The sequence below is a fragment of the Hippopotamus amphibius genome, chromosome 2 (genome assembly GCF_030028045.1).
Source record: "Hippopotamus amphibius kiboko isolate mHipAmp2 chromosome 2, mHipAmp2.hap2, whole genome shotgun sequence".
NCBI lineage: Eukaryota > Metazoa > Chordata > Mammalia > Artiodactyla > Hippopotamidae > Hippopotamus > Hippopotamus amphibius.
Window position 1 is genome coordinate 205,240,857 of NC_080187.1, and position 26,808 is coordinate 205,267,664.

The 26,808-nt window shown below is 36.6% G+C and overlaps 3 protein-coding genes and 1 pseudogene across 17 annotated transcripts in view; 2 read left to right on the plus strand and 2 right to left on the minus strand.

Moving 5' to 3' along the window:
* The window catches only part of HERC1 (HECT and RLD domain containing E3 ubiquitin protein ligase family member 1), a 210,247-nt gene that overhangs the window by 122,240 nt on the left and 61,199 nt on the right, over window positions 1–26,808 (minus strand). For all 15 annotated transcript variants that reach the window (XR_009051410.1, XM_057722762.1, XM_057722765.1 and 12 more), the window contains 10 exons: window positions 23,704–23,799; window positions 14,879–15,073; window positions 13,638–13,949; window positions 8,750–8,846; window positions 8,022–8,165; window positions 6,839–6,966; window positions 5,504–5,648; window positions 4,862–5,033; window positions 3,641–3,775; window positions 3,001–3,166 (listed from right to left, as the gene is read on the minus strand). Coding sequence is in view for 14 of the 15 variants with exons in the window: in XM_057722762.1 (XP_057578745.1) it covers window positions 3,001–3,166; window positions 3,641–3,775; window positions 4,862–5,033; window positions 5,504–5,648; window positions 6,839–6,966; window positions 8,022–8,165; window positions 8,750–8,846; window positions 13,638–13,949; window positions 14,879–15,073; window positions 23,704–23,799 (1,590 nt within the window). In the remaining variant the exon portion in view is untranslated. The remainder of the gene's footprint in view (window positions 1–3,000; window positions 3,167–3,640; window positions 3,776–4,861; window positions 5,034–5,503; window positions 5,649–6,838; window positions 6,967–8,021; window positions 8,166–8,749; window positions 8,847–13,637; window positions 13,950–14,878; window positions 15,074–23,703; window positions 23,800–26,808) is intronic.
* LOC130845494 (ATP synthase F(0) complex subunit B1, mitochondrial-like) lies at window positions 9,132–10,290 on the minus strand. The gene has a single exon (XM_057722777.1). The coding sequence runs from the start codon at window positions 10,234–10,236 to the stop codon at window positions 9,469–9,471; it is 768 nt and encodes a 255-aa protein (XP_057578760.1). The 5' UTR covers window positions 10,237–10,290; the 3' UTR covers window positions 9,132–9,468.
* Window positions 11,065–12,026, plus strand: LOC130845493 (heterogeneous nuclear ribonucleoprotein A1-like; annotated as a pseudogene).
* Window positions 21,597–21,806, plus strand: LOC130846689 (thymosin beta-4-like). Its single transcript, XM_057725075.1, has one exon. It carries the CDS (start codon window positions 21,597–21,599, stop codon window positions 21,804–21,806), a length of 210 nt encoding a protein of 69 aa, XP_057581058.1.

A 26,808-nucleotide genomic window follows, 5' to 3' on the forward strand; every position in this document is an offset into this window, starting at 1 on the left:
AAATTCAGCAGACACCACCTTAACCAAGTGATCAAGGCCAAAATCTCCAGTAATAAGACATATCAATATTTTGAAACCTGTGATATGATGTTCTGAGGACACATCATTTCCGTGGTATTCTTGCCAGCAGTGCATAACCTCAGTCCAAATCATGAAAAATAACTGAGAGATATTCAATAAAATAACTGATCAGTACTTATAAAATGTCCAGGTCATGAAAGAATGAGGAACTGTTACACAGTGCAGGAGAGTAAGGAGAAATAACAAATGCAATATGGGATCCGGAATAGGATCCTGCGAAAGAGCAAGGACATCAGCAAAAAACTGATAAAATTTCTAATGTGTTTAATTAACAGTATTAAACCAATGTTGATTTCTTGGTTTTGATAATTGTACTGTAGTTATGTAAGACATCAGCATTAGGGGAAGCTGGGTGAGACATACGTGAAAACTCTATTACTTACATAACTTTTCCTTAAGTCTACAATTGGTTCGAAATAAAGGAAGAAACACAAAAAAACCAGCAGTAGCACTGGACTGCTGCAAAAAGATAAATCACTGAAGTTTCAGGGATAAAGAAACAGGAAACAGAAACAGCCCTGTACACATCCTGAGAGAATCCACCTCCTAAGGATTCTCCTAAGGAGTAGCTACCAAGAAGACTCAAGGAATTAATATGCAATTATAAAAATAATTTAAGTTTACTTTCCTTATTTTACTCCAATGCTTTTCAACCATTCAAAAATATTGTACTACCTCGTTCCTGATGATGTTTAGTCCTCAAAGTTCCCATTCACTTCCAGGTTAATATTCCTTCTACCTACATCCCAGGGATTTGTCCCTCTAGTTGGAAAATCACTGTATCATTTTTGCTTTTTTTTAAATTGACATATAATTCATGTCATAAAATTTACCTTTTGAAGGTATAAAATTCAGCAGGTTTTAGCATGTTCACAGAGTTGTGCAACCATCACCACTATCTAATTTTAGGACATTTTCATCATTCCAAAAAGAAATCTGTGCCCATTAGCAAGCAGTCACTTCCCTTCTCTCCCTCCCCCAAAACCCCTGATAACCAATTAATCTACTTTGTGTCTCTATGGATTTGCCTACTCTGCACATTTCATATATATGGAATCATACAGTATGTGACCTTTTGTGTCTGGCTTCTTTCACTTAGCATAGTGTTTACAAGGTTCACTTATGTTGTAGTTTACATCAGTACTTCATTCCCTTTTATGGTTGAATAATATTACATTGAATGGACACACCACATTTTGCTCATACCTTCACAAGTTGACAGACATTTGTTTGTTTCCACTTTTTGGCTACAATGAATAATACTGTTATGAACATTCATGTACAAGTTTTGCTGTCGACATGTTTTATATTCTCTTGGATATAGACCTAGGTGTGGAATTGCTGTATTATGCGGTAACTCTGTTTAACTATTTACAGAACTAACCTGTTTTCCAAAGTGGCTGTACCATTTTACATTCCCATTAGCAATGCCTGAGGGTTCCAATTTCTCTACATCTTCACCAATGCTTGCTATTACCAGTCTTTCTGATTATAGCCATTTAGTGGGCATGAAGCAGTATCTCACTGTGATTCTACTTTGCATTTCCCTTATGCCTAATGAAGAACATTTTTTCATGTGCTTACTGGTCTTATGAATATCTTCTTTGGAGGCATGTCTACTCAGATTCTTGACTCCTTTTTTGATTGGGTTATTTGTCTTTTTTATTGTTAAGTTGTAAGGCTCCTTTATATATTCTGAAAACTAGAATCTTATGAGACATATGATTTACAAATATTACTCCCATTCTGTGAGTTATATTTTCATTTTCTTGATAATGTCCTTTGAAGCATAAATGTTTTTAATTTTTTTAAAGAAAGACTATTAGCAGGGTTGGGAAGTGTTCAAAGCTGTTGAGTAGGAACAAACTTCTTGTTTCAGATCAAGTGTTATGTCTTCAACTTAAATCTACTCTTCTTTGGTCTTGTAGGTTGTTTCGAGGTTTGTTCCTTGCCTGATCTGAACTTGAAGCAGCAGTTTCAAGTGGTAAATAAAGTCTGTTCTGTTATTCTTCATATCCAACAGCTCAGCATCCCCTCTCCAGCACCACCATAAAAATGTTTTTAATTTTGATGAAGTCTAATTTATCTCTTTTTTCTTTGGTTGCTTGTGCTTTAGATATCATATCTAAGAAACCACTGCTTAATCCAAGGTTATAAAAATGATAGATGAGCAAAAATTTAATAACAAAAAACAAAAGAGTATTCAGCCTTAAAAAAGGAAATTCTGACATACGCTACTTAACATGGATAAACCTTGATGACACTATGCTAAGTGAAATAAGACAGTGACAAAAAAGTGTATTATTCCACTTTTATGACACAACTCAGAGTATCAAAATCATACAGAAAGAAAGCAGAATGGTAGTTACTAGGAGCTGAAGGGAGAGGAGAATTGGGAGTTATTGTTTAATGGGTACAGAATTTCAATTTTGTAAGATGAAAAGAGTTATGGAGATAAATGGTGGTGATGGTTGTGCAACAGTATAAATGTATTTAATACCAGTGAACTATACACTTAAAAATGGTTTAAGATGGCAAATTTTATGTTATGTGCATTTTTACCACAATACAAAGTAAGATAAAAGATAAAATTGTGTCTTTGTGCTCAGAAATTCACCTTCTGGTGGAAAAGATAGACATAGTTGTAAGCAGACAACTATAAAACAATGTGATGGGATGAGAACATACATGAGAGAAACCAAACCTGGCAGGAGAGCAAGGAATGAAAGGTTTCTCAGAGGTGACATCTGACCTTTGTCTTAAAGGACAAGTTAACCAAAAAATATACGCTCACCAAGAAAACAAGAGTTACGGAAAGAACATCCAAATGAAGTTTTCCAATACGAAGCTGAATTTATGAGTCACAACCTCAGGGAGAGATGTGGCTGAGATACAGATTTACAAGTCCTATACTCTTACCTCTTGGATTTCATCTGGGACAGTTGAGTCCATCAGTCTGAAGAGCAAATTTCGAAGTGGACCTGCCTGCCTCCCAAGAATGCTGGTAGCTACACCTCCCGCAAGTGCAAGAGCAAGGTGATTTGAAAGCAGCTTCAGGCACAGCTTGAGGAAATTGTGGTGTTCCCTGAAATCAAATAAACTGCTATGAACTTCTGGAAATATAAAAGAGCACATGCTATCTAGTTTGGGTAACACTTTTTTTCTCTTTAAAAATTTTCTCAAATTATGACTAACAGTAATTTTAGAAACATCATTCATGAAATGAAATTATGGATAACTTTTCCTAAAGGTTATTATCAATAAGCACCTAAGTTTAGCTCGTTTTTTTAGTTAAAAAAAAATTTTTTATTGGAGTAAAGTTGCTTTACATTGCTGTGTCAGTTTCTGCTGTACAGCAAAATGAATCAGCCATACGTATACATATATCCCCTCTTTTTTTGGATTTCCTTTACATTTAAGTTAGCTCCTTTTTAGCCTATAAAGAAGTTTCATATAATTAAGGGAGAAATTGAACAAGAAAGAAAAATAACTCAAGATTCAAAATGAGTAATTAATAGATGTGCGCACACACACAAATACACATATATATATAACATACCTTGATGAAGGGAAAGGGAGTGGGGGAATCTCACTGTTTATTTTATCACAGTATCTCTCAAGAAATGAACGAAGGTGTGAAAAGGTACTCTCTTCAAGATCTACACAATAAGGTCGGTGCCAGGCAACAACTTGTCTAGAAGAAAGCATAAGAAAATCATGAAAAAGCCATTAAATTTTCACACACGATCAAAAACAAAAATTAAACCATTACTAAAGTTGAAAAATGTCCACAAGATATACAGTAGACCTTTCTGATTATAAAGGTGAAAAAACTCTTCATGTTAGCAATTGAGGAAAATCAAGAATTTGTCATCCCTAGAATTCTTCAAGGAGAAAATATATAACCACTACTTATTTTGGAAGGTCTGGATATTCATTCACCTGAAGTAAGAGGGCTAAGCCACATGATCTACTATAGCCCCTTCTGGTTCTTAGGGTCTATAAGATGTACAGTTCATAATAAGAAAAATAGCCTGACTCTGTAAAGTGATATACTGAAATCTACTAAAAGAAAACCTCTTGAAAACTCTTGTGAAGATTTTCAAGATCTTGGGAACCAAATTTCTACATACAAGGTGGGAAGTTGCAGATTTAATGCTAACAGCAAATTATTTAAATACATTCTAAATTATTAATTAGCCCACATACATCTGAAAATAGCTGAAACAACCCCAAACTTTCTTAAATTCAATCTTCAAATATTGGCTAAAAATTACCTACCTGATTATCTACAAAGATATGGTTATCACATTAGGAAAAAGCTAAATTTCTGCAAAAAAGTAACTTCCCTTGTTTAAAAGTATGGCCACTGCTTCCCCCCCCCAAAAAAAAACCACCAGATAAAGGGCATGCAAGCTAGTTCACTACTAAAAAGCAATAAAGCCTAATTCTGATTTTGATTATTTTAATTTAACTTCTTCTTGATGTGTGGACACAATTTTTAAGATCAGTATCTGAATATCTGGAGACAAGAAACGGAATTCAGAATGTTTAAATGACACAAATTAAGATAGTATCTTAATATATGGTATAACATCTTGCTTATGAAACATATATAACCTCAACATTCAAATCGAAAGAAATAAAATATCAATACTAGAAGATCAATGTTAGAAATATTTAGGAAGGTATTTTATGAACAAAGTATAATTATTTCTGCTTTTATTAGTGTTTCTGCTGTTAATAAAACATGAGAAATTTAAAAAATGGGCACACTTACCTGTCCCTAGGAAGAGCAGTCCATGCCAGACTATGCGATGTTCCAGCAGAGATCTGCTGAATAGCTATTCCATCTAAGCCACTCACTTTCTTTGGTTTAGTAATAGGACCTGTGGAATTTCCTTGGCCACACTGCCCCATTGAGTTATTGCCCCAGGCATAAACTTCATTATCTAAAAACAAAACATAGAGAACAAAAGAAAAGCCAAATCTAAATGTAAAATATTTATGGAAGGTAATATTTAATACTATTTCTTAAAAAACAAATGATCTTGGGACTTCCTAGGTGGCGCAGTGGTGAAGAATCTGCCTGCCAATGCAGGGGACACGGGTTCGAGCCCTGCTCTGGGAAGATTCCACATGCCACAGAGCAACTAAGCCTGTGCGCCACAACTATTGAGCCTGTGCTCTAGAGCCCGTGAGCCACAACTACTGAGCCCATGTGCTGCAACTATTGAAGCCCACGCACCTAGGGCCCGTGCTCCACTATAATGAGGAGCCTACGCACCACAATGAAGCGTAGCCCCTGCTCTCAGCAACTAGAGAAAGCCTGTGTGCAGCAACGAAGACCCAACTCAGCCAATAAATAAATTAAATAAATTTATAAAAAAACAAACAAACAAACAAACACAAATGATCTTACCATGAGAAAGAGCCAAACAATGACTGTCTCCAATAGAAATATCAACTATTCTTGTGGCAGCCAGTTCTTCAATAAGCTTGGGTCTCAGTGCAGTAGCTTCTGAAGAACCACAACCTAGACAAGCTCCACAGCCCCAAGCATAGACCTGAAACAAAGAGAAATACACTACACATAATATCCTGAGATAGTAGGTTAACAACTTACATTGTTTAGGAATAAATATAATCTATTAAATAAGACTATGGTTTGATACTAAATAATAATTTTTTGTTGTTATAGAAACTTTTAATTCAAATAATTATCTTACACAATCATTCAAAGCAGAAGTTATTACCCCTCTCATAAAAAAGAAGCACAAGATTTTCAAGGAAGGGTTGTGATTTGCCAGTGGCTATATATCAAATAAGTGAGTATCTTTTGGCTTCAATTCATGGATTCCTACCACAAAACTCACAGTGAGAAAGATGTAAAATAGAGGGTTTCAATTTTAAGACAGCAACCAGCATTGTAACAAATGACTAACATAATTAAATACAAATTGATAAAGTTTTGAGTCAGAATTTAAGACAAGGCATTCCAGTCTTTTAAAAGTAATTAAATTATATGCTAATTTCAGCTTTGCTACTCATCTGCCATGTGAATGTCAGAAACATTTTTATACCATTGCCTGGCACATAATAGATTCCTACATGTGAGACAATGAATGCTCAGCTCACTTTTTCACTGTCATCGCTGACTGACATAAGGAGCAAAATTACTGTCAGTCTATCACCATACCTGGACCCTCTCCATCATTAACAAACAAACAAACAGAGGGAAGTCAAAATATGTATGAAGAAAACCACAAGTTTATAAAGGGATTATACAATTCTGACTATCCTAAGCCTGAGTAACCCTTTTCCAGAAACACCTAACCATCTAACCCTCTGAGATTATTTTCCACCTGAAAACGTTCTCCTTGCCCTCTCTTCTGATCACCTTCTTGCCTTCTTAGTTCTTATCACAGGTTCCACTATTCTCACTTTCCCCCACTATTCATGATTTTTAGGAAAAGATTTAAGGGGTGCTTAGTGCTAAAAGCTTTTTTAAAACCATCTTAATACAAAGAACACAGGGTTAACAGTAAGTTTATCTGGCTCACACAGGCCAGGTCAGAAAACCTGGTTCCTTCTCAGATACTCAACTTCTTCAAACAGGAAAAAGTATTTCATTTCAGTAGATTAACTTTAAAATGTATTTTTTAACTTTAAAATTTAAATATGATTATTACTTTTTAGTCACCTGGCCCTCTGAAATGCTCTAAACCTTTTATGCTCACTCATCTCTTAGTCCTACCTGTCCTGTTGATGTCAAAGCAAGTGAAGACTGACTTCCAGCACAAACTTTGCGAATAAACATTCCTTGTAAAGCTTCAATAACTTTAGGTTTATACACTCTGTTGGTATCACCATGGCCAAGTTTGCCTATAAAAACAAATACATTCAAGGTAAACAATTTACTTGTTTTAAAGAAACTCTATTGTTTTTCTAAGAATTAATGCTGATAAATATCACTAATCTTTCCATCACTACTAACCTGACAGATTGTCCACATGTTAGAAAGCTCAAAGTTTCTGACAGCAGAAGATGTTAACAAATGAATGGTTTTGTTAAAGAAAGAAACAACCAATAAATAATAGTTCTCTGAATTTTAATTTCAAGCAATTAAAACCACTTTAAGAGAGATATGGAAAATTAATTTGCTATCTTTCTCCTCTTTAATGGTCATACTTCTAACTTCAAATTTGCTGATATAGTAAACAGGTCCTTATACAAGAATGTTTACATATATAATTATTTTTAATTTTTTTAAGACTCAATAATTCACCAAATAGAAAACTTGGCAAATCACCAAAGAAGAAAAACAAATGGTCAACAACCTCACTAAAAAGGAAATACAAATTAAATACCATTTTCACTAGTGAAATTATTTTTTAAATTATGTTAATTTCAATAGCCAGTATTGTTGAGAGCTATGGGGAGGTGAGCATTCTTACATCACTGGTGGGAATGACTAAGTAAAGTAGAAAAAGATTTAGTCATTCATGGTACTGTTTTTAATACTGAAAAAAACTGGAAACCATCTAAATACTCAACAATAATAAATTGTTTTTAAGTTTTGCTACAATCACAGGAACGAATACTTTGAGCCACTGAAAAGAAAAATGTAGAGCCATGTTTGTTGACGTAGAAAGATATCCATAAGATACTGTTAGATACAAACCAACAGGTTATAAGACAGTATCCATGGTATATATAAGCCTGCTTTGGGTTTTTTATACATCTATGTAGAAATATATGTACAATTTTATATAAATGCATATATATTTAGACATCTCCCAAAATTTTAACAATGTTTATAGTAACATTTGTAGAAACGGTTGAGTTTTTCTACACTAGGCTTGTGTAACTGAAAAATAAAATTTTTTAAAACTCAAGGAAAAAAGGCCAAAGCTATCAATAAATAATTTTTTACATACCATTGTCTCCTCCTCCAAAAGACCATACAGTTCTCCCATCTTTAGATAAAGCAATAGTATGTGAACTGCCACAAGAAACCTCTCCTACATTGCTAATGTCTTTTACTAACGTTGGAATGTTACGGCTATTACTGTCACCGTGACCTTGGATAAAACACACACAACAGCAAAGAAATAACGTTAACTCTTTTTCTTTAGGCCATTACTTCACAGGTAGAATAAACATTACATGTTATTAAACAGAACTGAGGTATTTTTAAAGTACAATTAAATATGAAAAACAGAATCATCTCTAATATCTTCTCATCTAATCTTCTAGGCTGCTCCCAACATGAGGTTTCCAGTCCCTTCAGTGAATCAGTAGAACATTCTACTATGCTCCTTTCACAGCACTTATCTAATGCTGTCTAGTATCATGTTAATATCAACTTGTTTTCACTACATCCTAGAGTACACACTTCAGGATCACTTCAGGATGGTATCTTTCTTGTCCCTGAAATCCTACAGTGCCTGCTCAAAGTAGTAAATACTTGCTAGATTTAATTTCATCTTAAATTTCAGTGCCAGAATCTAGGTACTCTCTATATAAAATTATCTGCCTCTGAGCTTAAAACTAACAAAAATAAATGACAGTCTTCGGCCTATTAAATTTAGCCTCACCGCTTCTCAGTAACCATCATCATTTCTATTTTCCGGTGAGAATAACTTCAATTTTTAAAAAATCTTACCTAATCTTCCAAAGTCTCCTTCACCCCATGTGTATAATTCACCATCCTCTGTGACAGAAGCACTATGTCTGTATCCAGCCGAGACACAAACAACTACCTGCATTGCACACAAAGTGAATTTGATGAACACAAAGATGCTAAAACATAGAGTTCAAATTTGATCCTATACACAGAGACTTCAGAGATACTGATTTACAACTCATCCGAGAAGTGCCATGTATAGTTGCAGAGGTTTTGCCCTGGACAAGGGTTCCTGGTTAAAAGGTCAAGACAGTGCTGAAATAAAGCCTAAGCCCTGTTGGGCCAAGCCACAAACTGACTTCTACCCAGAGAGGACGACTTTTCTTTTCTTTTTTTTTTTTAATGCATCTTGAAAAACTTCGTTTCCACTGTCACTTTATTACAAGATGGTTGAATTAATTCAAATTTAAACTGTAACTTGATAATTTTTAGTTAGGTACCAAGTTTTATTCAAAGCAAACTGCTTAGTCAAAAGTGATCATGGAATAACTCAAAATGCAGAGCAAGAAGGATGAGAGAAACATCTTACTGGCCAATAGATTGTTTTAATTCTCTCATTATATGAAACAAACTTTTCATTTTTAGGAAAGGGAAAGTGTAACTTCAGTAGACAGCAATACAGAGAGATTTTGTCACATAGCCTAGTTTCCATTTAGTCAGTCAACTGTTTCTAGCTGTCTCAATTAGGATAGATGCATTTACAGAACTGGCTGTGCTTGAGCCTTCTTTGCGAGCAGCTTTAGATCTGCAATGCACTTGGCAATTGTCTCCTTCTCTTGCTGTGCAGAGATGCTCTGTACCACGTGCTTCTCCACCCAGTTTATCATGTGCTCTTTTTCCTTTTGACGCATCATATTCTGCACAGAAATGTGACAGTCCAGGCGATTCTTTACCTCCCTGTATACTCTATGCAGCCGTTCCCGGTAAGTGACCTCCAAGACCATGGCAATGTTATTCCTCTGGACATCAAAAAGGTAATGGCACTTTTGAACCAGTGCCTGCTGCGACTTCTCCAGATCAGCTGCATCCTGGATTTGTTTGATGGAAGCCTGTTTCACTTCTAGTTGGGCAATTTTTTGCTCATTGAGTTTATCAGTAAATTCCCCAATAGAGGCACCATATTTTTTAACTACGAAGATAAGCAATCCTATTGCTGATATGGCAGAGAAGGTCTCTGGAGTTATCATATATATTTCTTTGGAGAGTAAATATAAGATAAGCCCAGTTCCGAGCACATAGGGTCCTGTTACACCAGTTTTAGGATAAAGGAACTGGAAGAATTCCTCAGGGATCAGCCCAAAATGAACTTTTCCTCCATATTCAGTTAGAGCTGGTACAGGGGCAAGACTTGACTGCCCTGTGTGAAAGATCCTTGTTGCCTGCAATACCCCTGGACCGAGGAGGGCTGCGTTCTTCAGAGAGGGGGCTGCTGCGGTGGCGGCAGAAAGTACCACCCGGGACAGCATCGTCAGGTATCCTACACACACACCCTTCGAGCCCCAGTGACCCCGAAAGAACGACTTTTCTTAATTTACACAAAGAGACTGTAAAGGCTAGCAGCAACCTCTCACCCCCGCCTCCCAACCCAAATACATCAATCTAATCACCTGCAACAATACTATATTACCAATCAACTATTTACTCAAAGAGCTGGACAGGACTGAACAGTCATGGTACAATGAAAAAATTTTAAATATGACATTAACACAAAACCTCCAGTCCTGGCTGATCAAGAAAAACTCACTACATAATAGGGCTAACTCTCAAAAACACACTGACACATGAAGAAAGATCTAAGTAGTATATAAGCTTATATCAATTAAACTCCTAACAGTATCTCTTCACCCTCAAATAGCTGCACAGCTGATGAGCAGAATCAGGGAAATAAAGGTATATGGCAGCATAATCTGGGGATGACTTATACCTTTTAACACTGATCAAAATCACTAACTGCTGGAAAAAAGATAAACAGGAAAAACATCTATACTAGTAACTCCACATTTTTTAATCTCCAAAAATTAGAACTCACTTGAGAAAATTCAAAATTTAGATTCACTTAAAAATACTAAGCTCCTAATACACTTTAGATAATATGCTAAGAACTTCTGAAATTTTTATCTGTAAATTATTAATTACTTTTTGGGACCCTTCCTTCATGATATTCATACTAAGTTATTTTTAACTAGCAATGTTTCCATTATAAAATGGAACATTAAAAGAATATAAGTAGGGCTTTTCTGCCCGTGGACACCGCAGAGTAAGCATCGTTGACGTCTCCCCCCTCCACTGCCGTCATGTCTAAGTCAGAGTCTCCCAGAGAGCCCGAACAGCTGCGGAAGCTCTTCATCGGAGGTTTGAGCTTTGAAACAACCGATGAGAGTCTGAGGAGCCATTCTGAGCAATGGGGAATGCTCACAGACTGTGTGGTAATGAGGGATCCACACACCAACCGCTCCAGAGGCTTCGGGTTTGTCATCTATGCCACTGTGGAGGAGGTGGATGTGGCCATGAATGCAAGGCCACACAAGGTGGATGGAAGAGTTGTGGAACCACAGAGGGCCGTCTCAAGAGAAGATTCTCAAAGACCTGGTGCCCACTTAACTGTGAAAAAGATTTTTGTCAGTGGCATTAAAGAAGACACTGAGGAACATCACTTAAGAGTTTATTTTGAACAGTATGGGAAAACTGAAGTGACTGAAATCATGACTGACTGAGGCAGTGGCAAAAAGAGAGGCTTTGCTTTCGTAACCTTTATGACCATGACTCCGTAGACAAGACTGTCATTCAGAAATACCACATTGTGAATGGCCACAACTGTGAAGTAAGGAAAGCCCTATCTAAGCAAGAGATGGCTAGTGCTTCATCGAGTCAGAGAGGTTGAAGTGGTTCTGGAAACTTTGGTGGTGGTCGTTGAGGTGCTTTTGATGGGAATGACAACTTCAGTCATGGAGGAAACTTCAGTGGTCGAGGTGGCTTTGGTGGCAGCCGCGGTGGTGGTGGATATGGTGGCAGTGGGGATGGCTATAATGGATTTGGTAATGATGGAAGCAATTTTGGAGGTGGTGGAAGCTACAATGATTTTGGCAATTACAACAATCAATCTTCAAATTCTGGACCCATGAAAGGAGGGAACTTTGGAGGCAGAAGTTCTGGCCCCTATGGCGGTGGTGGCCAATACTTTGCCAAACCACGAAACCAAGGTGGCTATGGAGGTTCCAGCAGCAGCAGTAGCTATGGCAGTGGCAAAAGGTTTTAATTACTGCCAGGAAACAAAGCTTAGCAGGAGAGGAGAGCCAGAGAAGTGACAGGGAAGCTACAGGTTACAAAAGATTTGTGAACTCAGCCAAGCACAGTGGTGGCAGGGCCTAGCTGCTACAAAGAAGACATGTTTTAGATAATACTCATATGTATGGGCAAAAAAAACTCGAGGACTGTATTTGTGACTAATTGTATAACAGGTTATTTTAGTTTCTGTTCTGTGGAAAGTGTAAAGCATTCCAACAAAGGGTTTTAATGTAGATTTTTTTTTTTTTGCACCCATGCTGTTGATTGCTAAATGTAATAGTATGATCATGACGCTGAATAAACGTGTCTTTTTAAATAAAAAAAAAAAAAAAAAGAATATAAGTAGGGAATTCCCTGGGGGTCCAGTGGTTAGGACTCACCGCTTTCACGGCAGTGGCTTAGGTTCAATCCCTGGTCGCACAAGCCGTGTAGCGTAGCCAAAAAAAAAAAAAGAAAAGACTATACACACACACACACACATATATGTATATACATATGTATACATACATACAGATACACGCATATACATGTATGTGTATATATGAAAGAAAATTAAAAACAATGGGAATTAAGAAAAAGGTGCTAGAAAAACTAAAAAAATATATAACTTTAAAGAGTATTTATCTGAAATTCCTAGAGTCCCATATTCAACATCTTATCAAGGACACCTTGATGTTAAGTAGAATGTTCTAAGGCTCATTGCTTTTAGGTTGATGTCTAACTTAAACACTGAAAGTTATAATAAAGTAAAATTCATCTGATAGCCAACCTTGTCAGACAAACTCCCATGAAAGAAAAGTGTCCCACTTTTAATTTTGGTATAAAATTTAAACTTTACAGATTTTTATATAAGAAAACACTCATAGAAAGAATGCAATCTTAAAATGGAGGAACTCACAAAATTGCATATAATTTTAAGTTAGGAAAATGGCTTCATTTCATTAAGAAAAGGTAAAATACAACTAAAAAGAGGAGTTCTAGGTTCAGTTTCTAATGGTGCCAATTATTTGTGTGTGACCTTGGGCAAGTTACTTAACCACTGTAAATGCCCTATTTAAGTTTTTGTTAAAATGCTACCTACCCCAAGAGAACCCTCTGACCTCATTATCTAATATCACAACCTGCCAAAGTTAGCATCTATTACATTACTCAATTATTTTCTTTACTATTTTTTGAAATTATTTTATATGTTTGCTTGTTTATTTATTATCTCTAGCCCACAGATTAAAGCTCCATGAGGGTAAGGATTTTGTGTTTTGTTCACTGTTATATGTCTAGTGGACATATAGCACTACCTGGCACTTGGAAGGTACTAAATATTTGTTAAATGGATGATTCTCAGTTTCCTATATGTGAAATGAAAATAATAACTACTTTAACAAGGCTGTTATAAGAATTAAAATTAAATAATGGACGTGAAAGTGTGTTGTAAACCATCAAGCAGATATACAAAAAATAAGCCAAAGGGCTGGGAGAGTGTGCTACTTCAGAAATACATCAAAATCTGAAAGATATCATCAATTATAGCAATCATAGTACCAGTGCATCTAATTATTTTTAAATACAAAAAGAAGGCACATACCTTTCCCTGCAGAGGGCCCTGAATAAGCTTGGGATATTTCTGTGTTGAACTATTTCCATGTCCCAGTTTCCCATAATCACCATCTCCCCAACTGAAGACTTCTCCTTCTGTAGTGAAAGCTAAAGTATGACCATCAGATCCTTTAGAAGATGAGACCTTTTTAATGGACCTGTGAGGCTCAAATGTTAACTTTTTTAAAGTAGACTGATTATTAGAATCTCCAAGGCCCAGTCTCCCATAGCTGCCTTTACCACAAGCTCTGACAGAGCCATCTGTAGAAATGACAAAAGTGCAGTATTGTCCAGCTTCAATCTGTAAGCAAACAAACAGAGTCATAGATATAAAAATGCTTCTGTGAGAATTAAAGTATAATATTTAAGTTGATTTTACCAAAGAGGCTCAAAGGAAATCTTTTAAAGCAGAATATAAATCTCCATAGAGATTAAGAAGTAAACAGAAAATTAAGAAAACTATTAATGGCCTATTCTTGTTGACTTTATTGTTGAACTCAAATTAATGTATATTTTATCTTTTCAGGTTATCTATCCAGTCGTGGTTCAATAAAACAACAAAGTAAAATATTTCAGCTTCCCCTTATGTAATTGGTGAAGGGCAAGAAGTAAAATTTTCCTGTAATTCCTTAGGGTCCGTTATAACTAGAACCCTTAGTATATATTCTAAATTCATTTCAAAAAAAATGTTTTAATGAAAATAATAAAATAGGAAGTTCCACTCTGCCTAAAAGGTAGCTACAAATGTAAAAAAGTGATCATAATAAGAAATGCCAATATGGCACAGGGAAAATTCCAATTTTTGCTTAGTCTTATTTACCATTTGTGTTGAAATATAATGGTAAGTCTGTTGCCATTCATAATTCTTTGTAAAACTCCAGATGCAAATTTAATTTTTTCTTTTCTTTTTTTTTTTTTTCAGGGATCTTCCCGGAGCAGGGATCAAACCCGTATCCCCTGCATTGGCAGGCGGATTCTTAACCACTGCGCCACCTAGGAAGCCCAAATTTAATTTTTTAAAACTTGGAAATACTGTTAGGGAAATGAGAGACTTAAAATATTTTTTTCTATGGAAATGAAAAAACGGATGCAGTAGGGTATAGAAACAATATAGATAAGAAACAAGAACATTCACTCATTAAAACAAAAAAACAAACAAAAAAACCGTCTTAACTTTATTTAAAGCAAACCCTGTCATCTACCAATTTGTAAAGCATGCAGAGAACTCACAGTTTGAGCATCAGAGAAACTAGGAGCCAGTTTGGGTTGTAATATTTTCTCCTGTGTTCCTTCTACCAACTGATGGCTACTATTGCTTCCCCAAACATAAACCTCACAGGTTTCTGAAACAATGGGAGCATCACCAGTCTGAATGCTATCTGGGCTAGCACATGTTCTTGAGTAATCAGAAGCCATTCTGCAAACCTATTAAAATAAGAAACATGCAATAAAATAATCAAGACATTTTTAGTGTAGATATTTTGATAAATATTCTCTGAAATAACTGGTGACTTTCCATCTTCTAAAACTATCCTGACTGCTCAAATAACCTAAGAACAGCACATCCAATCTTAAACACAGATGGCTAGACTATTCACTCCCGCAGAATAAATCACTAAAAGATACTAACAAAGGTGGCAAAAATGGGGAGGAGGAGACACACAATCAAGTCTTTTTTAACTGAATGTATTATTAATGCATATAACAGATTTATAGAAAAACAAAGTAGAAAAAAACCCACCTTTGAGCATCCCATCACCTTAATACAATGTATGTTATCTTTTTTATATATGTCCTTCCAGAGTTTTGCATATACACGCTCTTTAACATAGTTATCACGATGGATATATAAGTGACAACACAAAAAGGCCATGCAGAATTTTCTCTATGTCTACCTAATCTTTATAACTGAACCAATAATATTCCATCTAATGTAAAAACCACAATTTACTTAAGCATTTTTCCTTTAAGGGGACATTTAGATTCTTTCTACTTATTTGTTATACAAGCCTTTTTTAAGAATATAGTTGTTGCTATGTTTTAAATTACTTCCCGTAGTAGAGCACCTCAGAAATGGGATTACTATATGTAATAAATGACAACAATCTTATGATTCCGGAAACATACTACACCAAATTGCTTTCAAAACTGGTGTTACAATATTATTTCATCACCGAAAATGTACAAAATGACAGCTGTCCTAAAAACAGTAAAGGTCCAGAGCAATTCAATACTCACACACACATCTATACACATCTATATATGTATATATAGATATAGCTATAGTTATATAAAAAACCATGGCTTATTTACCATTTGTGTTGAATATAACGGTAAAGTCTATTGCCATTCACAATGCTTTATAAAAACCCAGGCTTCTTCTCTCCTCCCCCACTTTCCTCAAAACCCTGTCAAAGGGACTTCCCTGGTGGCGCAGTGGTTAAGAATCCTCCTGCCAGTGCAGGGGACATGGGTTTGATCCCTGGTCCAGGAGGATCCCACATGCCGAGGAGCAACTAAGCCCATGTGCCGCAACTACTGAAGCCTGCAGAGCCATGCTCTGCAACAAGAGAAGCCACAGAAATGAGAAGCCTACACACCACAACAAAGAGTAGCCTTGGCTGGCTGCAAGTAGAAAAAGCCTATGTGCAACAACGAAGACCCAATGCAGCCAATAAATAAATTTATTAAAAAAAAAACAAAAACCACAACAAAAAAATTCTGCCAAAAGCACAGGACCCAGGGTTGTCATCACAGCTGCCCTAACCAATGAAGAGCTCTACGTTAGAGTACCAATAATAAGTCTTACACTTTAAATTTTTCTGAAAACTTAAGTGGGGAAAAAGAGGATGTATTCTTTTAACTTCACACTTCCTTATTATCAACAGAACTGAAGTTTTTCCATCTATTTACATACCACTAACTTCTGCCCATTTATTTATTAGAGCTTAATGGATTTCTTTATTGACTTGTATGAATCCCATACAATAAAGATATTATTTCTGACTATAGCTGTTGTCAATTTGTTGTCTGTTCTTAGGGATTTTGTTGCTGTTTTGTTTTTGTTTTTTTTATGAATCAAGCAAACAATAAAAGAAGAAACTTCAAAAGTCAATATATTATATTGCCAGACCATTAAAAGGGAAGGGGTAGAGTAATTTCAGTCAGAATCTTTAAACGGCACCCAAAACAATAGAATGTGTGTGTCAGACAAATATTTGTCAGTGAACACAAGGAGAGTTTTGATGACATACAAAATATACATAAGTAAAGGCTGCCAGTCCTTAATAAAAGATCTGAAATTCTACCACCAACAAAAGGAGGACGACGGGCCCAAGTAGGTTAGAATTTTCTTTCTAAAGATCTATTACAGTAGTTCCCCATTATCCACAGTTTCACCTTCTGTGGTTTCAGTTACTGACTGTCAATCGTCATCTGAAAATATTAAATGGAAAATTCCAGAAATAAACAATTCATAAGTTTTAAACTGTGTACTGTTCTGAGTATCATCCCTGTGTTCAGCATAGCCACACTATATAAGCTACCCATCCGTTAGTCACTTAGTAGCCATCTGGTTATCAGCTCAACTGCCACAGTATCTCAGTGCTTGTGTTCAAGAAACCCTTATTTTACTTAATAATGGCTCCAAAGTGCAAGAGCAGTGATGCTGGCATTTTGGATATTCTCTTACTGTACCTAATTTATAAATTAAGCTTTATCATAGGTATGTATGTATAGGAAATAACATGGTATATACAGGTTTTGGTACTATCCACAGTTTCAGGCATCCACTGGGGGGTCTTCAAATGTATTCTCTGTATATAATGGGGGACTACTGTTCTATATGAAGCCTTAAAAAAATCACAGCCCTCCTTCCAGGATCCCCACAGAAAGGAGAGAGGAGAGGGAAAAGGGAGGGAAGGGGAGGGGAGGAGAGGAGAGGAAAGGAGAGGAAAGGAAAGGAGAGGAGGTCAAAAAAATCTATTCACAAGACTTAGAAACGCGGTTTTTAAAAACAACTGGTGGGTGGGTAGAATTCTGGGAAGATGACAACAGCAGCAGCAATGTAGTTTTCTAAACACAGAATCAGTACACAGAACAAACAGAAGGCAAACTCCAAATTTGTGCTTAACATTCACAATAAAACTAGACAAACATAGCTCCAATAACTACAAATATAAGCAGGTGCAGACAAACCACTAGAAACACAGAAACTGCATGATAATAATATCTGTGCAGGAGGAAGCCAAAGAGTGCCTGACAGACCTCAGAATAAGAAAAACCCCAAAACAACCAATCAGGTACTCACCAGAAAGAACAGTGAGCCAATCTAAGAACAGTAGTTGCAACTAGGAAGAGCTTTGCCCTCTCTGATAGCAGGTTAAGTACAAAGTGTCCCTGCTGTTTGAAAGAAGCAATCTAGCCCTTGTGAAGGCCAGAAACTGACAAGCCAGTACTCCCTTCCAGGACAGAGCAGTCATACTGAGCAGAAACTACTGGGAGTGGAATAAAAGTTGAGCAGAATGGGGACAGCAGAGAGCAAAAAGAGAAGGTAAAGATAAAAGGTGGATAGGGGAATATGCTGGAAACCACCTTTTTTTTTTCAACATTACACAAAAATAATCGAGGAAGGTAGTCTATGGATTTAGAAAAGTTATCTTGAATCCCATCCCATTCTAAAAATTCAGGAAAACAAATTTTTCATAAAAATAAACAACAGAAAAGTATCAAGGTCAAATTCCATATGAAGTTATTATTAGGAAAAAAAAAAGGAAAAGAGGCAGGATAACATCCGTACAGAAAAAGCATGCCACAAGGGAACTAACTGCCCACAGAACAGATCAAACTGTAAGCTATTTCAAAACAAGCTAAGCTAAAGGATTAAGAAAATGAAACATGACATGAAAGAAAAACACAAATCTAAAATAGAAGCATTCAAAAATGAGGTGACAGACTCAAAAAGAATTAGAAAAAAAAATCATTTCAGGGACTTGCCTGGTGGTCCAGTGGTTAAGAATCTACCTTCCAATGCTGGGAACTCGGGTTCAATCCCTGGTCGGGGAACTAAGATCCCATATGCTGTGGGGCAACTAAGCCTACATGCCTAGAGCCTGTGTGCCACAACTAGAGAGCCCGCATGCTGCAACTACTGAGCCCGTGCGCTCTAGAGCTTGCACACCACTAGAGAGAAACCTGCACGCTGCAACAAAGAGCCCACGCACCACAACAAAAGATCCCATATGCCACAGCGAAGATCCCACATGCTGCAACTAAGACACAACACAGCCAAATAAATAAATAAATAAATAAATAACTATTTAAAAAAAACCAGGACTTCCCTGGTAGCGCAGTGATTAAGAATCTGCCTGCAAATGAAGGTGACACAGGTTCAATCCCTGGTCCGGGAAGATCCCACATGCCATGCAGCAACTAAGCCTGTGCGCCACAACTATTGAGCCTGTGCTCTAGAGCCTGCAAGCCACAACTACTGAGACTGCATGCTGCAACTACCCAAACCCGCACACCAAGAGCCCGTATTCTGCAACAAGAGAAGCCAGTGCACTGAAAGGACCATGTACCACAACAAAGTGTAGCCCCTGCACGCTGCAACTAGAGAAAGCCCGCGCAGAGCAATGAACACCCACTGCAGCCCAAATAAATAAATTTATTAAAAAAATCATTTCAGAAATGAAGAGTAACCTATAAGGAATCCAAGAGTAAATAAATGCAATAGATAATACCTTAAGAGCAACAAAAGATAAAAAGGAAAAAGTTGTTTAGAAATAAAAAAAGAAATGAAAATGATATAAAAAGTATTCAAGAAAAAGTGACAATTACTAAAGTTAGGCAAAGATCCAACATACAAACAATAGGGGTCCTAGAAGAGAACCAAATAAAAGAGTAAAAATACTACTAAAAACAATCATTTAGGGATACTTCCCTGAAATAAAAAGGATTTCAAACTATATACTGAAATCCTACATCTCTGAGAACATCGACCCAGAATGGATAACATCAAGATGTATTCTAGTAAAATTACTGATTTCTAAAGAAAAGAGATCCTTTGGGCTTCTCAACAAAACAAGCACATGACTCATAAATAAGAAAGAAAATCAGATTATCTTCAGAATTCAGCAGCACAGATTTATGCCAGAAGAAAACTGTTCAGTATACTTAAGAAGCAGAATAAAAGAAAATGTGAGCCAAAGATTTTATCTTCTCAAGACTGATTTTCAAGTATAAAAAGCACAACAATTAAAATGTAAGAACTAAGAGACTCTTTTTCATGAGTCTTTACTGAGGATTCTACTAGAGAATAGCTTCAGACAACCAAAAAGAACAGAAAGGCACTGACAGAAACTGACAGTGGGCATTAAATATGTAGTTACTGGTATAACATAGTAAATGAGGGTTAAAAGGCAGAAGAGTATGCATGCTCTGAGTATGTAGATATAATACAACTACAAAAAATAGGGAAAGCATATGTAAAAAGCATTTTTAGTAATCATACAATGGTAGTATTTGTCTTATTTTAGGATGCTGTTTGTGTATGTGTGTTTGTGTGTGTGTATGTGTGTACTATATGATTAAAACAAATAATTATAGGATATTCTAATTCTATATCCCTGTATCCTTGAGAACTGGCATTCTTAGTTTGGAAGAAAGCACATATAAATGTAATATACAAAAGATTAAGTAAAAATTCTATAGCCCTGAATTTGAAAGTATCAGTACCAACTCATGAGGCATATTAGCTTTAAATACACAAACACACACACATACACACCCCCCCCCCTTGCTCTGTCTACTGTAAGAGTCTAGAAAAATAATACTGACTCAGTAGTGATTATTGTCCTGATTATTGTCCTGAAAGAGTATTCTCCACTAAAAGAAACCAGGGCTTATGGAGAAAGAGCTAGCTGGCTACAGATTCAGATCAAGAAATGTGTAAGATGATTCCAGAACAATTTGATGGGTCAATAGCAAGGAACCTACCAAAGATTAGCAGGCCTATGTCAAAAGAACTTGGGAACCACCCTGAAGAGACTACTACCCTGAAAGACTGTTGGCCAAAGATAAAATAATATGATCTTCACTACAGATAATAATTCAATGAAGTAAAACTTGAATAGGTTTAAATCTACGAGCTCATAATGATATTTTTCAAGTGAAATCAATTGATCAAGTTTGGAGGATGACAATAGACCAGTTCATTAAACTGAAAACTAGTAAATAAAAATCAGTGTTAAAATTTTTTTTTAAAAAATCGGGTGGGAAGATGGGACTTCCCTAGAGGTCCAGTGGTAAAGAATCTGCCTTCCAATGCAGGGGACACAGATTCGACACCTGGTCAGAGAAACAAGATCCCACATGCCACAAGGCAACTAAGCCCATGCTACAACTACTGAGCTGGTGCGCCTCAATGATAGAGCCCACGTACCACAAACAACAGAGTCTATACGCACCACAACTACAGAGGCCAAGCACTCTGGAGCCTGCATGCCACAACCAAAAAAGAGAAAACCCACATGCCACAACTAGAAAGAAGCCCACCCGTCGCAACGAAAGATGCAGCATGCCTCAATGAAAGATCCTGCGTGCCACAACTAAGACCCAATGCAGTCAAAAGTAAAAAAAAAAAAAATTTAAATAGAAAATAAAAAATTAAAAAAAATCAGGTGGGAAGAATCAAGCATTTATTCTGCTTTTCCTATTTGAACTGTGGCAGGGTAATTAAGTAGTCAATAAGAGAATCATCTCCTTATGAAAACATTCCAATTAATAAATGAAAGAGGAATGATATAATTAGAATATCACCATGTTGCAACCATGCACCAATGAATTAATAGATCTGATAATTAAGAATCAAGGGCTGGGGCACTTGGTGGCAATCTCTGCGCAGACTGGACTTTGCTCGCTCGCAACTTACTCCGCTTCCTCTGCAACCATGTCTGACAAACCCGATATGGCTGAGATAGAGAAATTCAGTAAGTCAAAATGGAAGAAAACAGAAACACAAGAGAAAAATCTACTGCCTTCAAAAGAAACGACTGAACAGGAGAAGCAAGCAGTGAGTCATAATGAGGCATGCGCCGCCAGTATGCACTGTACATTCCACGACCATTGCCTTCTTACTTTATTTCTTTTAGCTTTTTAACTTTATAAGATGCAAAGAGGCTGGATCAAGTTTGAATGACTGTGCTGCCCCTTTTCACATCAAAGAATGGAAAACTACTGACAACGAAGGTTGCACCTGCCTCTGCCTGTCTGGTTTAAGAGATTTAATAGATAGATGCTCAACATCACTAATCATTAGAGAAATGCAAGTCAAAGCCACAATGAGGTAGCACCTCACACCGGTCAGAATGGCCATCATCAAAACATCTAGAAACAAGAAATGTTGGAGAGGGTGTGGAGAAAAGGGAACTCTCCTGCACTGTTGGTAGGAATGTAAGCTGATACTGCCACTATGGAAAACAGTTTGGAGGTTCCTTAAAAAACTAAAAAAATGGAACTACCATATGACCCAGTAATCCCACTACTGGGCATATACCCAGAGAAAACCATAATCCAAAAAGAAATATGTTCCATAAGGTTCACTGCAGCACTATTTACAATAGCCAGGACATGGAAGCAACCTAATGCCCATCAACAGGTGAATGGATAAAGAAGATGTGGCACATACATGTAATGGAATATTACTCAGCCATAAAAAGGAATGAAACTGAACTATATGTAATGAGGTGGACAGACCTAGAGACTGTCATACAGAGTGAAGTAAGCCAGAAAGAGAAAAACAAACACTATATGCTAACTCATATATATGGAATCTAAAAAAATGGTACTGATGAACCCAGTGACAGGGCAAGAATAAAGATGTAGATGTAGAGAATGGACTTGAGGACACATGGTTGGGGGGCGTGAAGGGAAAGCTGGGCCGAAGTCAGAGAGTAGCATACACACAGATACACTACCAGATGTAAAACAGATAGCAAGTGGGAAGTTGCTGTATAACAAAGGGAGATCAACTCGATGATGGGTGATGCCTTAGAGGGCCAGGACAGGGAGAGTGAGAGGGAGTCGCAGGAGGGAGGGGATATGTATATATACATATATATATATATATATATATAAATACAGCTGATTGACTGTGGTGTACCTCAAAATTTGGTACAAGAGTGTAAAGCAATTATATTCCAATAAAGAGCTTTCAAAAAAATAAAAAAAATTAGATATATAGAGATTTTTTTTTAATAGGCAAGACTGAAGTATAGTGTCTAGGGATGCACACAACTATAAAGAAATGCAGGGAAGTGACTTAAGTCAGGACAGTGGTTACTTAAGGAAGGAGGAAAGAGATAATGACCAGGACATGAAAGGGCTTCTAGGGTTGCTAGTAAAGTTTTATTTCTTTCCTGGGCACAGATTAAAAGGATATTTATTTTATAATAATTCATTAAGGCACACATTTGTTTGTATGTCTTTCTGTATCTGTTTTAATAATAAATTTTTAAATTAAAAAAAGCACACAATACAAAGTCCAAAATGAATAAAAGGGTATGCACTGAAAAGTATGTCTCCTTCCCACCCCTGATGCGAGACAACCCGGCTCCACTTTCTAGAGGCAACCAATCACTGATGCCACTTTCTTTTGCATCCTTTCCAGAGACTGTATGGATTATTTTTAAGGGACAAATGCATGCTATAGCATTTTAAGACAAAGTAATTTTTATTTATTTTTAAAAAAATTTTATTGGAGTGTAGTTGATTTATAATGTTGTTATTAGTTTACATGTTTGTTTCAGATGTACAGCAAAGTGAATCTGTTATACACATATATATATATATATATATATATATATATATCTCCACTCCTTTTTAGATTCTTTTCCCATATAGGCCATTACAGAGCATTGAGTAGAGCTCCCTGTGCTATTCAGTAGGTCCTTATTAGTTATCTACTTCATATATACTAGTGCGTATATATTAATCACAATCTTCCAGTTTATCCCGACAAAGTAATTTTTAATGTAAAATCCATGATTATTACATACCTCTTCAAAGAGACATAAAGCTGCCTCATAGAGTGAGCACAAGCCATCGGATGTTCTGGTTGGTTCCCTCCACTGACTCCGATCAGCAGATGAACCCTGTAATTAAGACATTGTGGGATACAGTTTGGGAAGGGGAAAGACGTATTAAAATCACTTAAATAGTCCACAAAAACATTTGAGGAACTGTTTATATAATTATGTGCATCAAGACCAAATCCTAACATTAGGTCATGAAACCAACTTCACACATAAGTGTTATAAAAGATGCGGCAACAGAGTGAAGCAGTAAATTAAGTTCCAATCCCTCACTGATTACCTTGTTAAACAGGGATTTGTTCTAAGGGTCACAAGGTTTGACCCCAGAACAGTTAAGGAGGCAGGATTTTGCCAATTACACACTCTTTGGGTGGCCAATATCCAATAAATGTGGTCCCAGCAAATATTCTACTCCCCTGGGGCTGCCTTGTCCATTTGCTCCAAGAACATAGTAGACCACAGCCAGCTTAAGTGATGATCTTGATCAGAACAGTAATAAGTCTGTTCCTCCTTTCCTAGTTTCAGCACAACAAAGGTCCCACAAGTCAGTTCATGTAGCTACCTGACTACATTAACAACAAAGCATCTTTTTTCTAGCACAGCTGAGGAATCATAGCTCCTCTATGGCACTAACTACCTACTCTCCACAATAGTGCCCAATGGCTATGACCAGAAATCATTCTTTGATTGAAAACTGATTAAATCAGAGAGTGAACTTGACCTCCACTGTTCCCTCAAATTCCCATATTCTTAAATCTTCACATCACAAATGTCAAGTTCTTTCTCTGATTTATCAATGCTATAACTGTAAAATTTTCATCAGTGGCTTTATTTCAAAGGCTATTGTATTGTAAAAATACTTAGATTCTAGGTGATCACCTGGCAAATATACCATAGAAAAGTATATCCTCTACTGTGGAAGGGAGGTTGGCTTAGATGCTCTGTAAGATTCCATCCAACTCTAAGATTATATGATTTTATCAATTCAAACTATTTTAATTAACGTGATTTCTAAGTAATAAAAGAAATGAATATGCAGGCTATTTAATTTATTGCTGGGTCAACAGGTGCTAAGCTACTGCTACCAAATCAATTTTTCTTTTTAATTACTTAAGGTGGTACGTCACGAATTTTCATGTGAACATGAATTATCCGGAAATTCTGTTAAAACACAGAGTCCAATTCAGTAAATACAGATAGGAGCCTGAGATTCTGCATTTCTAACAAGTTCCCAAGTGATGCCAATGCTGCTGTCTGAGGCTCACATTTCAAGTAGTAATGAGCGCCACCTGCAAGTCTTGGAGTCATATCAGAAGCTGAGTGCTCAAAATTATCTAGTCCCTAGACACAAAGTGTGGCTACACCAGCAAATACTCTGATGCACAGCCTCTCCAAATTCCATAATTAGCTGTGTAGCACTTCGGGTAAAAACATAATTGTAATCACTGGCTCCATTATTTAAAGGCCACCTCTACTGATCATCAAACCAAAAGCAGATGAGAAACAACAGCTTGCTATGCCTTCCTAGGAGCTGGCACCAGGGCTATATTTTTACGCCTTTCTACAGTATGAAGGAATGCTGAAAATAGCATAAGGTTTTCAGTGACAGACCTGAGTTTAAATCCACACTCCATCACTTACTGGTAATGTAATTTAAGGGTAAGTTTCCTTACCCTCAGACAGGAATAATGCCTCTATTATTTAGGGCTGTTGGGAAGAATAACTGAAATTATGCACAAAACATGCTTAGCATCGTTCTTAATACACAATAAGAACTCAAAACTGGCAGCAGTAATTATTATTTTGTATGAGGCACACAGAGAAAGAAGAGAAAACACAGGGAATCTTTAATAAATTCTTGCTAAATTTAAAAATACCAAACCAATTTTTTTAAAAATCCTTCAAACACTGTCTGCAGTGACTGTCAATGATTTCTGTTCTCTCCAGAAAGTCAATAATTAAGGGTGAGACTAAACCAGTCTCAGTCGGTTAGGATTAAAAGCATCTCTAAAACTCATTCTGTATAGAATTCTTAATGTGTTTGGTAAATATACTGCACAACAGAATTTTTAGGCATTTTTAAAGAAATTACATTTTGGAAATGTACAACTTCATACACTGCTAACATACCATAGGAAGTTCAACGGTCCAAAGATAAAGGGGAAATTAAAATAACATAAATGTGTGGTTTCACAAGTCTTCACTGAATTACCTTTCCCTTATTTACCTACCATCAAAAATAATGTAATACCTTTCCTTTTTTTTTACACATCTGTCTTTTTAAAAGATAATCAGACAAGTACATTAAGACTTGGTGGAGTACACTTCCTTATATTCTTGCTATGTGATTTTACTCTACTTAGAATTGCTTCAGTGACTCTTCTCCACTGCCTACAGAACCAAGCTCAAAACCTCACAGCATGGTATCCATGGCCCCACCTAGCCTGGCAGCCTCAGCTCATCCCATTCCACCCTGAGCATCCAGGAGCCTACTCTCCCACACCTCAGTCACTTTGTGAATACTAATCCTCTCACCTGAAAACTTCTTCAGCTTCCCCACTCACTATCTCATGTTTGCAAGCAAACTTTTCTTACTTTTCAACTAAGCTTAGGCGTCCTTCATTTTTTGCCCTTCCCCTCTACCCCTCCTCCTGTGTCCCATCACCCCCTCCCTGTGCAGATGTCTACTACAACCCACCACCATTAATATGAAATGTCTGTGCATCTCTCTTTCCTTAAACTGTGAGCTGGTTGAAGGCATGGACGCTACAAAGCTTATCTTTTTAACCCAGAGCCTAATACGTATCTGGCACACATTAAACACCTAGTGGCATCAAAGGCCAAAGGGGTTTTTATTGGTGTTTATTTTTTAGGTTTTTTTTTAGAATTTGGGGATGTACAGTGCCCAGAGTGTACAGTACTCCTTATTTAAATGTAAGTTAATGAGGATCTTGCATGCTCTCACTCAAACAGAACTACTATGTGAGTGGGTAGCAGAGGTTAAGAATCACACATGTAAATACAATTTAAGGACTGAACTCATTTTTGTTAGGCTTTATACCAGGTACT